Source organism: Notechis scutatus, chromosome 13, assembly GCF_049901735.1.
Source record: "Notechis scutatus isolate UNSWTSFEM ecotype Mainland chromosome 13, rNotScu1.2, whole genome shotgun sequence".
Taxonomy (NCBI): domain Eukaryota; kingdom Metazoa; phylum Chordata; class Lepidosauria; order Squamata; family Elapidae; genus Notechis; species Notechis scutatus.
In genome coordinates, this window is record NC_142021.1 from 3,885,001 (window position 1) to 3,899,117 (window position 14,117).

The following is a 14,117-nucleotide window of genomic DNA, read 5'->3' on the forward strand; positions in this document are numbered from 1 at the left end:
AACAAGCGGTTCTAGCTAATAGATGCGAATAGGTGCGAGAATTCTGCGAGTTGAAGTCCACAAGTCTTAAACTTGCCAAGTTTGAAGACTCTTGACCTATAATATAACCATAATATATAACCATATATGACTATCACTAAGTATCGTATCTTATGATTTTTGATGAATGTATTTTATTTTTTCTTTATGTACACTGAGGAGCATACGTACCAAAGACAAATTCCTTGTGTGTCCAATCGCACCTGGCTAATAAAGAATTCTATTCTATTCTATTCTATTCTATTCTATTCTATTCTATTCTATTCTATCCTATCCTAATTCTATTCTATACTAATTCTATTCTATTCTATTCCTATTCCCATTCCATTTCATTCTATTCTATTCTATACTAATTCGTCTATTTCTAGTCTATTTCTGTCCTATCCTATCCTATCCTATCCTATCCTATCCTATCCTATCCTATCCTATCCTATCCTATCCTATCCTTATTCTATTCCTATTCCTATTCCTATTCCATTCCTTTCCATTCCGTACTAATTCTATTCTATTCCTATTCCGTTCCATTCCTATTGCTATTCTATTCTTAGAACTGGTATGGCTTTAAATTCTTGTTTGCAATATTCCAAGTGGCCACTAGATGGCCACAAAGAGAGATATCGAGCACTTACTGCTCTCTAGTGATCGCCTGGTTTATTGCAGCCCAGCTCTTGTTGGCAAATCACGCATTGCTAAAGTTGCAATGGAGAGATCTATTCCTAATTTTGTTTTTCTTGATGTTTCTAATGCATCCCTTTCTATGCAGCTCTTTGGATCACACAGGTAAAGCCCGCCCTCTCTCGCCCCAACCCCCCCTTTTTTTTCCCAAACCAGCTCTTACTTCCGAGCGTGACGTTGGCAGTAATTAACATAAAGGTTCCCAGAAACCTTTGCAGCACCTGATCCGCTTGGGAGTGGGCAATACGGGCACTTTTCCCCTTCCAACGTGCAAAAATAAGAGTGAAAAAATGCATCGTGTAAGGACACAAAGTAGGCGACCACTCTTATAAGGCCGGGTTGGGGGGGCTCACCGTGGCTTGATTCATTGTTGCACGCTTGGGCACCGAAACGATTGGAAAACTTTCGTTAGCTTTGCGCAGTGGCAGTATCGTAGCCAATGAGGTTTATCCGAGGCGCGATTATTGCTAATTGAAAACTTTTCCCAATACCCCGCCATGACGACTTGAAATATAGTCGGCATTGGCAATTTTTGACAGTCTCTACGGAGACTGAACATACTGGTTTAAAAATAGAATTAACATAAAGTGAGGACTAGTTACTTGAGAAAGCGGTGTACGCGTGTTTGTTGCACAAATTCGTTTTTGACCTTGGGAACGTTTTAAGGGGAGGGGGAGGGGCTTCAAACCAGGTTTCGTCTGCGGGTCATGTTGGCTGGGGAATATTGGGAGTTGAAGTCCCCACCCCGTCTTACTAAAGTGACGTAGAGAACGGGGGAGGAGTCTCCAGCCTTGTGGACTTCAACTCCCAGAGTCCCTGAACATGCTTGAGTGGGGGAACTCTGGGAGTTGAAGTTCACCCGTTTTAAAGTTGCCAAAGTTGAGAAAGATTGACGCTCCAACCTTGTGGACTTCAACTCCCAGAATCCCTCAGCTAGCCATGCTGGCTGGGGAATTCTGGGAGTTGAAGTCCACCTCTCTTAAATTTGAGAAAAACTGATAGAGAGAGAGAGGCAAGCAAGCCAGCCCCCAACCTTGGGAAGTTTAAGGCATCTGGACTTCAACTCCCAGAGTCCCTGAAGTAGCCACGCTTGGGTGGGGGAACTCTTGGGAGTTGAAGTTCACCCGGTCTTAAAAGTTGGCCAAAATGTGAGAAACTTTGCTCTTAAAGAGAGCAAACGAATCCAAGCAAAGTTCCCGCATTGTGGGGTGGGGGCGAAGCTCCCCCTGCCATTCCCAAGCAGGGCCGCTAGGGGCCGCTCAGCGCCGCGAGGTCTCCTCCCCCCTTCCCTGATCCAGCTGGCAGCCGCGCGGCTGGGACGGGCTTCGGTGGGCTCGCGGGCACGCGCCCTTCGCGCGTTCCCGGGACGGCAAGAAGCAGCAGCAGCAGCAGCGGCGGCGGCTCCAGTCGGGGCGGCGGCAGCAGCGGCAACAGCAGCGGCAACATGGACGACCTGGGTGAGCCACGCGCCAACGGGGCTCCCACCGCCCCCTCCTCTTACTTTCTTTCTTTTCTTTTTGGGTTAGGGGTCTTTGGCTGCTGTTGCTGCTGCTTTCTTGGCCCTCTCTCCTCCCTCTTCCCTCCCCTCGCCTTTCTTGGGAACCTCTTTACTTTGTTCTCCTTTTTTGGGGGGGTGTCTCCCTTTTCTGCCTTGAATTGGGAAGGGGTCTCTCTTTCTTTCTCTCTTCTCTCTCTCTCTTTCCTCTCTCGGCTCTTCTCTCTCTCTCTCTTATCTCTCTCTCCTCTCTCTCTCCCCTTTCTTTCTCTTCTCTCACTCTCCTCTCTTCTCTCTCTCTACTCTCTCTCTTTTTCTCTCTCTCTCTCTTTCCTCTCTTCTCTCTCTCTTTCCTCTCTTTCTCTTCTCTCTCTCCTCTCTCTTTCTCTTCTCTCTCTCCTCTCCTCTTTCTCTTCTCTCTCCTCTCTTCTCTCTCTCTTCTCTCTCTCTCTCTCTTTCTCTCTCCTCTCTCTCTCTCTTTCCTCTGTCCTCTCTTTCCTCTCTCGTTCTCTTCTCTCTCTCCTCTCCTCTCTTTCTCTCCTCTCTCCTCTCCTCTCTCTCTCTTCTCTCTCTCTCTCTTTCCTCTCTCCTCTCTTTCCTCTCTCGTTCTCTTGTCTCTCTCCTCTCCTCTCTTTCTCTCCTCTCTCCTCTCTCCTCTCTTCTCTCTCTCTTCTCTCTGTCTCTCTCTTCTCTCTCTCTCTTTCCTCTCTCTTTCTCTTCTCTCTCTCCTCTCTCTTTCTCTCCTCTCTCTCTCTCTTCTCTCTCTCCCCCCTCTCCTTGGGCCGCTTCTGGGTCTCCCCTCCCTGGTTCCTCCCTTTTGTGGAGCGCTTCCTTTCACTTTTCCCTTTCCAGGGGGTGGTCGGTTGGTGCGGGAGGTGCAATCGGCTGGGGTTTACTCTCCTATCCCCCTCCCGATCCTTTTCGCGGGAGGCCTCCACCTCGTTTTCTTTCTTTTTTTTAAACACAAAACTCCTTTAAAGTGTTGGGAGAAAGCTTACTTCCGTTTTGGGACTCTTCTCTCTCTCTCTCTCTCTCTCTCTCTCTCTTCCTCCCCCCCCAATAAATTCCCAAATGGACTTCCTTTAACGGGGGGTGTTCCCGTGTCATTGCGTTTCCTGCTTTGCTTCTAAGTGAAGGGGGCGTCCTTGTGGGTCCCCAAACTTCTCTTCCTCTTATTATTATTATCATTTTTTTTTCTTTTGGGGCCAGTTCTCCTCTTTGGAGTTCAGTCGAAACTGGATCCGAAACGGGGTTTCCGGCCCCCCTCCTCCACCTGCCATGCGGAAACCCCCTCCCCCCATGAATCCTGTCGATGCCTTCAACCCCCCCCCCCCCACGCCACCCCTTGGCTTCAAGTTCACATATTTTGCCCTCCACCCTCGGATTGCAATTCCTCTTTCATCCCCTTCCCCCACCCTTCTCTTCTTTTCCCTTCCCTCCTCTCCTCTCCTCTCCATTCCTTCCCTTCCTCTTTCCTTCTCTTCCCTTCCCTTCCTTTTCTTTTTCTTTTCTTTTTTCTTTTCTTTTCTTTGGGGCCGAGTCAGGTTCATACAACACAGGCTAAACTCCCAGCTAAACTCCAGACCTGGGTTTTAGGTGTTCATACTCTCTTATATCATGAAGTCAATATATATATATATATATATAACTGGTGTAATATTATATATATATATATATATATATATATATATATATATATATATATATATATATATATATATATATATATATATATATATATATATATATATATATATATTTTACACCAGTTTTGAGGGCTGGCTCCCCATCCCCCCCCCACTTCATTCTACAGGCAGTTTCCAAACTCTCTACGAAGAGAGAGTCCCTAAGTCCATTTTAGGCTTCTAACAAACCTTATAAAATCATAGGGCTGGAAAGGGACCTCATGGGTCATCTAGTCCAACCCCCTGCCCAAGCAGCGGGACCCTGTACTATTCCGGACAAGTGGCTGTCCAATACATAATATTACGCCAGTTTTGAGGGCTGGCTCCCCCCCTTGTTCTACAGGCAGTTTCCAAACTCCCTATGAAGAGTCCCTAAGTCCATTTTAGGCTTCTAACAAACCTTATAAAATCATAGGGCTGGAAAGGGACCTCAGAGGTCCCCTAGCCCAACCCTCTGCTCGACCAGAAGATCCTATCCATTTGGGACACAAAAGGCTGTCCGGTCTCCAGTGATGGAAGCACCCACACTCTGGAGGCAAAAGCCCTTCCACCGATGAATTGTTCTCACTGTCAGTTGCATAAACCCCACACCAAGGGGGTAACTTTTAACCTGTCATTCCTCCAGGCCCCCTCCTCCAAACTGATGCCTTGGATCGCAACACCCATCGTCCCCGCACCCAGCAAAGTTCCCTCCCTATCCCCCAGGCTGACGGCGCCTTTCCCCCTCAAACTCCTTAAAAGTATCTCCTTCCCAGTCACAATATTTAGGCACGACTGAAGCTTGCTTTGATATACATTGAATTTCTTTTCCCTCTCCATTGTTTACCTGTCCCCAAGGAATAAGAAGCTATTAGCAAGGAAGCTCCATTTGAAAGGAATCAAAAGCAGAGCTTTGTTAGAATACAAAGTTGCCAGCAAAAGTTTGGACTTCTCAGGTTTTGTTTTTTGAATACCCAACTTAACAAAAAAGAGCATTTAAAAAAGAGATAGAGAGAGTGGAAAAGTGGCTTGTTGCTTTAAGCGACGTGCTCTAGTTCTTTTCTTTTTACGGAAAGAAATTTTCCACGAAATTTGGGCCTGAAACCTGTGATTTGTAGCCACCTCCTATTCGAACGGCACCAAATTCTGTGGGGCTCATTCCAGAACCAACAAGAACGGGACAAAGATCCATAAAATTGGGGTGTAATTCAGTGATGGGATTCAATTTTTTTTACTACCGGTTCTGTGGGCGTGGCTTGGCAGGCATGGTGTGGCTTGGTGGGCGTGGCAGGGGAAGGTTACTGCAAAATCCCCATTCCCTCCCTATCTCACTAACCTGCTTTTCAGCTCCGTTCTCCTGGGCAGGGCAACCAAAGAAGACCCAGCTGATCAGCTGGGACTCAATGGGAGGCGGAGAATAGATGTGGGCGGGGCCAGTCAAAGGCGGTATTTCAAACGACTCAAAATTTCCGCTACCGGTTCTCCAGAACTGGTCCGAACCGGCTGAATACCGAATCGGCTGGGTCTTCTTTGGTTGCCCTGCACAGGAGAACGGAGCTGGAAAGCAGGTTAGTGGGGTGGGGAGGGAAGGGGGATTTTGCAGTATCCTTTCCCTGCCACGGCCACCAAGCCACACCCACAAAACCAGTAGTAAAAAAATTTTTTGAATCCCACCACTGCAGCAATCACTTTGTTAATTGCAGTCACGTGACTACAGGATGCCGCTAAGGCCTTTAAATACAGACCAGTGGCCGTGTGTCCAAAATGTGGCCACGTGGCCATGGAAGAGGGCAGCCAGCCATTGGAACTTTGATCCCCGGTCATAAGTAACTTTTGGGAGGTCCGTCGTAACTTTGAACAATTGCTAAGTCATAGGATTGTTTGTAATGCTATCCATTATGGTCCTTGGCTTATGGTTACGGCATTTTAGATAGGCCCAATTTTTATCTTGAATTGGGAAGGGGGTCTCTCTCTCTCTCTCTCTCTCCCTCTCTCTCTCTCTCTCTCTCTCTCTCCAACTTGTATGATTTTTCCAGCATACCGTCCTGCCGTATTTTTTTTAAAGCAACATCTGCTTTATCTCCGGACCCTCTACTTCCCTTTATTCTTTCTCAGACTTTAAAAGGGATGCACTAAATTGCAAAGTAGCCAATTGCTTTTTTACTCTTTATGAAGGGGTTTTTTATTTTGTGTGTGTTCCAGGAAACTAAGTCAAGTAAATCATTACAGAACTTGGTTGGGGCGGTGTCACGCAGAGGTGGTAGCCCTACTCTTTTAACTGTTTATTTATTAGAGACATATATTGAATTGTAATTAAAGCCAACAGTTTCGGGAGAACCAATTAGGGCAAATGTTCTCCAGGAAAGTCTCCATTTTATTCCTAGACTTTGAGTATTAAATTGCAGCGCTAATTTAAAATCGGCTGTAACACCTACAAAAAAGGGGAATCTAAAACAAGCCAGAGATAAATCCATCTCGATGCTGAGTCCATCAGACAGTTGGCTGGCATCGGGCACTCAGGTCCGCCCTTTTCAATTAATCATCTTCCATTTTTAACGGGAGGAATAAAAATGGCAGGACTCGTGATGTTGTAAAGGGCCGTGGATTAAGAAAAGGTCTTTCGGAGCGAGGACAGCCACTGTGGTTTAGTGGTTAAGGCACCAGGTTAAAAACTGGGAGATTGGGAGTTCCAGTCCCACTTTAGGCATGAAAGCCGGCTGGGTGACTTTGGGCCAATCATCAGGAGAATGGGAGTTCTAGCCCCGCCTTAGGCATGACAGACAGCTGGGTGACTTTGGGCCAATCACCAGGAGACCGTGAGTTCTAGTCCCACCTTAGGCATGACAGACAGCTGGGTGACTTTGGGCCAATCGGCAGAAGACTGGGAGTTCTAGTCCCACCTTAGGCATGAAAGCCGGCTGGGTGACTTTGAGCCAATCATCAGGAGAATGGGAGTTCTAGCCCCGCCTTAGGCATGACATCCAGCTGGGTGACTTTGGGCCAATTGGCAGGAGACTGGGAGCTCTAGTCCCGCCTTAGGCATGACAGCCAGCTGGGTGACTGTGGGCCAATCGGCAGGAGAATAGGAGTTCTCGCTCCGCCTTAGGCATGACATCCAGCTGGGTGACTTTGAGCCAATCATCAGGAGAATGGGAGCTCTAGTCCCGCCTTAGGCATGACAGCCAGCTGGGTGACTTTGGGCCAATCGGCAGGAGAATAGGAGTTCTCGCTCCGCCTTAGGCATGACATCCAGCTGGGTGACTTTGAGCCAATCGGCAGGAGAATGGGAGTTCTAGTCCCGCCTTAGGCATGACATCCAGCTGGGTGACTTGGGGCCAATCAGCAGGAGACTGGGAGTTGTAGTCCCGCCTTAGGCATGAAAACAGGTGGGATGACTTCACCCCAGTCTCCCTCCCTCTCAGCCCAATCCACCTCATAGGGTTCTTGTTGTAGAGGCAGGTCTGTTAAATATATTTCCCGCTTAATTTATTTGTAAATAGAATCAAAGGGAAGGCAAGTAAATAAATAATGTCTGCATTCCCTCAAATCTTTCCCCCCTGCGCCATAAAAGCAGCCATTTTTTAAAACATGAGATATTTTAGAATATCTGCGGATTTCCTGAGGATTTCACACCTGCATCTTCCTTGCATTGTCGTCTCTTTCCACAAATGGTTTCCCAGTAGCTGCGAGCACTACTTTGGCTAAGGACAAACACTTTGACTTCATTTGTGAACCCACCCAAGAGACCCACCTTCTCCAGACCCCGGGTATTGCGTGAGCTACAGCTGTTGGCATTCCATAAATTCATAAATTGAAATATTTGCAACTCCAGCCGCCAGCCGCTCAATCATCCTAATGCGGCTTTCCCAAGCGACTTTTCTTTTTTCTTTTTAAAGGGGTGTTTAATCTGAACAGATTCTGTTGTTGTTGTTTGTTGTTATTCTATACTTTATTCATTTAACATGAAACTCAAGTCAGCTGAACATTCAAAAATGCATCACAAATATTATTGACTGGCGCTGATGGTAGATACCGGTTGCTGCCAGAGTCCTAGGTATCAACCAAGTATCTTCTTAAGATGTACGATGTTCCGAGTAGTGCAGTTTTTTTGCAGTTCCAGCTGATGTTATTGCAGGAAGCTGCAGTTTCTTGATGTGTTTTGCAAAATTCTTGGACATGGTACCAAGTGCCCTGATGACAATGGGAACCACTGTTACATGTTTCATCCATAATTGCATAGTTTCGATGCCCAGGTCGTGATATTTTGTGATGACGATGATGTTGATGATTAGTTTTTATTATAATTATGGGACTAGAATACCACCAAGGTCCCTTCCAACTCTGTTATACTATTCTGTTCTACTATTCTATCTTATACTTTATTCATTAAACATGAAACTCAATCAACATTTAAAAATGTATCACAAATATTATTAACTGGCACTGATGGTAGATAATGGTTTCTGCGAGCATCCTAGGTATCGACTAATTATCATTATCATTACCATTGTTAGTTTTTATTATAATTATTGGACTAGAAAATCTCCAAGTTTCCTTCCAGCTCTGCTTATTCTATTCTATTCTATTCTATTCTATTCTATACTATACTATACTATACTATACTATACTATACTATACTATACTATACTATACTATACTATACTATACTATACTATACTATACTATACTATATTATATTATACTATATTATACTATACTTTCTTTCTTCCCTTCCCTTCTTTCTTTCTTCTCCTATTCTCTCTTCCTTTCCCTTCCCTCTTTCTTTTATTTTCTTTTTTTCTCTTTTCTTTTCTTCTCTTCTCCTATTCCTATTCTATTCCCTATTCTCCTCTTCTCTTCTCTATACTATACTATAATATACTTTATTCATCAAACATGAAAGTCAGTCAACTGAACATTTAAAAATGTATCACAAATATTAACTGGCACTGATGATTGATACGGGTTGCTGCAAGCCTCGTAGATATGACCAATATTATTATTATTATTATTATTGCCGGTTCTATTTTGCTCAGCATGATTTGGGAAAAGTTTAAGAAGTTTTTTTTCCTGGAACGTATTAAAAAGCTTGGCTGTGGAGGGAATGAGTTTTCCAGGATTAAAACTGAAACATTCCTTGCTCCTATTGGTTACACCCAGGGGGTCCTTGACTTACAACAGTTTAGTGACCAGTCAAAATTAGAACAGCATTGAAAAAACGAGATGCATGGCTGTTTTTCCCACTTACAACTGTTGTAGCATCCCCGTTGGCCACACGATCAAAATTCAGGCACTTGGCAGCTGACTCGTATTTACGAAGTGTGATCCCCTTTTGTGACCTGGCAAGCAAAGCCAAGGAGGAAGCCAGATTCACTTAACAACCGTGGGGCTAAATCAATAGCTGCAGTGATTCACTTAACGGTGGGAAGGAAGGTCGTAAAACGGGGCAAAATTCACGTAACAAATGTCTCGCTTAGCAGCAGAAATGTTGGGCTCAATTGTAGTTATAAGTGGAAAGACTACCTCAGGCAGTCCCTACTTACAACCATTTGCAGTTACTAAAGCTACCAAAACAATGGGATCAACATTCAGACAATTGGCAAACATCCTGCATTGACAGTGATCTCACCATCCAAGCAATCATTTAATGATTTACTTAACAATTATAGTGCTTTGCTTAACAACCAGGGCATAAAAGTTTGCAAAACTGCACTAAACAACTGCTTTGCTTAACAACAGAAATTCTGGTTCCAATTGTGGTTGTAAATCCAGAACAACCTGAAGTTGGTATTCGCAAAATATTTTACTTTCAACTGATGGCCCAACGCGTTAATTTGAGAAACTGTCAGTACCTTTTTTTTTTTTTAACGTCCCTAGAATCAATCTGGTATAGTATATCTGAGACAGACAGACAGACAGACATTCAAGTCTGTCCCCAAACCAAGCTTTTCCTTTTAAAATAATTCTCATTTATCCCACATTAACTAATGCAGTGAACACCATATGATGGATTCACATATGGCAATTCCACACAAGTTTATTTTTGGATGCCTTCATCGAGTTGTCTGTGTGATTCTCCCTGTCTCTTTGACACATCTTTTATCGATTATGCTGATTTTATTGAGTGCATCAACTCCCTAATTTTTGGCCTGGCCCAACTGTGCCTCTAAAAACCGTCTGCAAAATGGATCCCATCTTGGAATAAATTGAATTCAGCTTGCTAACCCTTCTCCCTGCTTCTCTCTCCACCCCGAACATTCATGTACACAGTGATATTCTGGGCCAGGTTTTTTTCCTCAACCTTGGCAGGTTTAAGGGCCCTGTTGTTGTTAAGTAAATCCCTGCAGTTGTCCACTTAGTCACACGGTCCTTAAGGGAATGCAGCTTCCTCGTTGACTTGGCTTGTCAGAAAAGGAGATCACATTGTGACCGTCATAAATTAAGAGCCAGTTGCCAAGCATCCAAATGGAATTCTTCATTGGCCCAGTGTGATTGGACACACAAGGAATTTGTCTTTGGCGCATAAGCTCTCAGTGTACACAAAAGATATCACTTACAGATTTACAGATTGAGTTGGAAGGGACCTTGGAGGTCATCTAATCCAACCCCCCTCCACCCAAGCAGACCCTACACCATTTCTGACAGATGACAGTCCAGCCTCTTCTTGAAAGCTTTCAGGGATGAAGCTCCCACAACTTCCGAAGGCAATTTCTGTCCCACAGGTTGATTTCATAATCATCCTTAAAAATACATTCATCATGAATCCTAAGATACAAATTTTGACCACGTGGCCCTGGGAGGCAGCAATGGTTATAAGGGTGAAAAAAAAATGTCACAAGTCTAATTAATTTAGATGCAGAGCAAAAGTTAGCAAGATGAAAAGTTCAATTTTTCAAACCCGAAAATACATGAAGATTGTTACAATGATAAGATAGATAATGTTGAAAAAGGTTTTTTTTTTCTTAATTTTAAACCTTTATTGAAATTTGAAACATTAAAATACAAGTAAATCTAAAAACAACTTTTTACAAATTTCAATCTTCTTTGACAGTCCTAAAAAAACCTTGGTTATATTCTTACATTTCCATACAGTTCTAATTAGTTGTATACATAGACACATTTATATCTTCTTCTGATCTATACATTTCCTATTCCTATTATCTATCCATTGATACCAGTTATCCCAAATTGTGTAATATTCCGAGTCTTCTTTATTGTTTAACTCTATAGTGTTTGTCCATTTCTGAGTCGTTTTTAATATGAATGCGACTATTGATAGTATAGTAAGAAATGTACACTAATTACAAATATTTGCACAAGATTTATGTGCCCAGTCGACATGCTGCTTAACCGAAAGATGGACTTGTTGTAAAAAAAAAAAAGGATTTAATTGTTTTTTCCATATCCGGAGCCTTTTAAACTCCATCTGCCACTAATAATCTGCCCCTGATCTCATTGTGAAGACGGTTGGTAGGACTAAAACTTCCCCGTCACACGGAGATATTTTTCTCTGCGCTGAAACGATTCAACTCCCATGTTTTTTTTTTTTAAATAACAGAGCAGGTTTTGTCTTGCTGGAGTTGGACCCAAGCCTGATGCTCAAAGCGAAGGCCATTTTTGGCACTTCCTCAGATAGTTTCGCTTTTGCAATGATAAGTTTAACTCCTTTGAGTCTCGTTAGGGGGGAAATGGGATATCTCCGTAATCCCATTGCTGGTGCACCACCGCTTTCTGTTACAATTAGTCCTTGCCTAACAACTATTAATGAACAGGTAGCCCATGACTTATGGCCAGAGTTTAGCCCAAACTTTCCATTTTCAATTTGAAACATTTGTTAAGCGAATTTTGCCCCTGTTGTGCGACCTTCTTGGCTGCCGTTGTTAAGTGAACCACTGCAGTTGTTAAAACTTAGTAACACAGTTGTGAAGTCAATCCGGCTGACCCGTGGGCTTTACTTCTTAGAAGGTCGCAAAAGGAGATCATGTGACCCCAGTCGTAACTCCATCCTCACTCCTTTCTGGCACTGATGATGTTACCTAGTTGGGTCAAGAAAGGGCCTTCTTATCAAGTGAGAACTATCAACTCATGGAACAAAAGTTGCCTTTGGAAGTTGTGGGAGCTTCATCCTTGGAGGCTTTCAAGAAGAGACTGGACTGCCATCTGTCAGAAATGCTGTAGGGTCTCCCGCTTGGGTGGGGGGTTGGACTAGATGACCCACAAGGTCCCTTCCAACTCTGTTAATCTGTTAATCGGTAAATATGAAAGCTAATAACTGGTTCTCCTGCACTGGTGCGAACCGGCTGAATCCCACCACTGGAGGCTTTTTAGAAAAGCGTGGACAGCCACTAGTCTGAAATGGTTTTTGGGCCTCCTGCTTGAGCAGGGGGTGGACTAGAAGACCTCCAAGATCCCTTCCGGCTCTATTCCGTTCTACCCGAAGAGACCAATCCTTGACAGGATGCAGAAATCAGCTTTCCAAGGCTCATCCCTGCATTCCAGCAAGGAGCGGGCCCCCCGGCCCATGGTACAAATCGCATTTTGGAGAAGCTGCATGAAAATATGTGGGTGGAGGTGAAGGAAAGGAGCTGGGGTGGTGCAGAGAGGAAGTTTGATGTAATCCTTGGCTGTTTTCTGGTCATTGTTTTAATCAAGTGGAATGCAGGCCGGGCCAAGAATCCCTTGGCAGAAATAGCCCGTTTCCCCCCACCCCCACCCCCCGTTTTCTCAAAACGCTGGATCTGGATGAAATTCCCCCCATTGCTTTCCAAAACGGTGAAATTTGGACATGGGTTCTTGGGAAGGGGAGCGGAGAATGACCTGTGTGTGTGTATCTCAAAGCTGCAAAGAGTAAAGTCCTTTAAGTCAAATTTTAAAGACCAGAGGTGGTTCCTCAGCTTGCCACTGTCATAAATCTGAATCCGGGTCTGAATTTCGGGTGGAGATGCTGCTGATTCAATGTTCATAAGTCCTAAAAAAGGAGTTGGCAACCTGCGGCTCTGGAGCCACCTGTGGCTCTTTCCATCCCTCTGCTGCAGCTCCCTGTTGCTGGTCAGCTACACAATGGATAGGGCTTTTTGGTTAGGACAGGTAGAGGAAGAAGGACACCGCGCTAGGAGGAGACTCTATGGAGGGGGAACTGCCATAGAGTATGATTGGCTCCAGAATTTTACAGATAACCAGAGTTGGAAGGGGCCTTGTAGGTCATCTAGTCCAACCCCCTGCCCAAGCAGGAGACCCTACATCATTTCCGACAGATGGCAGTCCAGTCTCTTCTTAAAAGCTTTCAGTGATGAAGCTCCCACAACTTCTGAGGGCAACTTCTGTTCCATGGGTTGTTTGTTCTAATTGTCAGAAAGTTTCTCCTTATTTCCAGGTTGAATCTCTCCTTGTCCAGTTTCCATCCATTATTCCTTGTCTGGCCTTTGGGTGCTTTGGAGAATAGCTTGACCCCCACCCTCTGTGGCAGCCCCTCAAATATTGGAAGACCGCTATCATGTCTCCTCTGGTCCTTCTCTTTCCTAGACTAGCCAGGCCCAGTTCCTGCAATAGTTCGTCATATGTTTTAGCCTCCAGTCCCCATAATCATCCTGGTTGCTCTTCTCTGCACTTTTTCTAGAGCCTCAACCTCTTTTTTTATAGTGTGGTGACCAAAACTGGATGCAGTACTCTAGGTGAAGTCTCTTACTAAGGCTTTATAGAGTGGTATTAGTACTTCCTTTGATCTCGATTGTATCCCTCTGTTAATGCAATTTAGGATTGCATTGGCTTTTTTGGCTGCTGCTGCACACGGCTGGCTCCTATTTTAGCTGGTTGTCCACTAAGACTCCGAGATCCCTCTCACAGTTGCTGCTATTGAGCCTATTCTATGTGTCCTTTTGTTTTTTCGTGTCTAAGTGTAAGACTTTCCTCTACGTTGAATTTCATTTTGTTAAATATGGCATTTTGTTAAATTGAAGGGGTAAGGGGTGCTTTCAGTTACGACCTTTATGGCTTTTTGAGTGTTTAATGGTTGCCAACCCCTGTCCTCAAAGATGCTACTCAACGCCTTCTGATTTTTTTAAAAAAACAAAACCAAATACACCAGCAGAAACAACTGTGTGGTTAAAGTTTCATTTCTATTTTTTTTTTAAACAAATGAGAACTTGTTGCTTGTTTCCAGAACACTTCATTGTTATTTTAGTCCCCTGGTTTTGTGCTGTTTTTTTTCCCCTCCCTTCCATCTCCACTCCAGCCTTTCTATTTGC

The 14,117-nt window shown here is 44.2% G+C and overlaps 1 protein-coding gene and 1 non-coding gene across 4 annotated transcripts in view; both read left to right on the plus strand.

The window, feature by feature from the left end:
- The first annotated feature begins 1,124 nt into the window (after positions 1-1,124).
- Positions 1,125-1,265, plus strand: LOC113431579 (U4 spliceosomal RNA). The gene has a single exon (XR_003373332.1). It is a non-coding gene; the product is annotated as a U4 spliceosomal RNA (small nuclear RNA).
- A 770-nt stretch (positions 1,266-2,035) lies between these two features.
- The window catches only part of PXN (paxillin), a 49,633-nt gene continuing 37,551 nt past the window's right edge, over positions 2,036-14,117 (plus strand). The window contains exon 1 of one of the 3 annotated variants that reach the window (XM_087942748.1): positions 2,036-2,171. In XM_087942748.1, the coding sequence (XP_087798874.1) occupies positions 2,159-2,171 (13 nt within the window). In that variant the 5' untranslated portion in view covers positions 2,036-2,158. The remainder of the gene's footprint in view (positions 2,172-14,117) is intronic. The other 2 variants (XM_087942749.1, XM_087942750.1) reach the window with 2 other exon arrangements.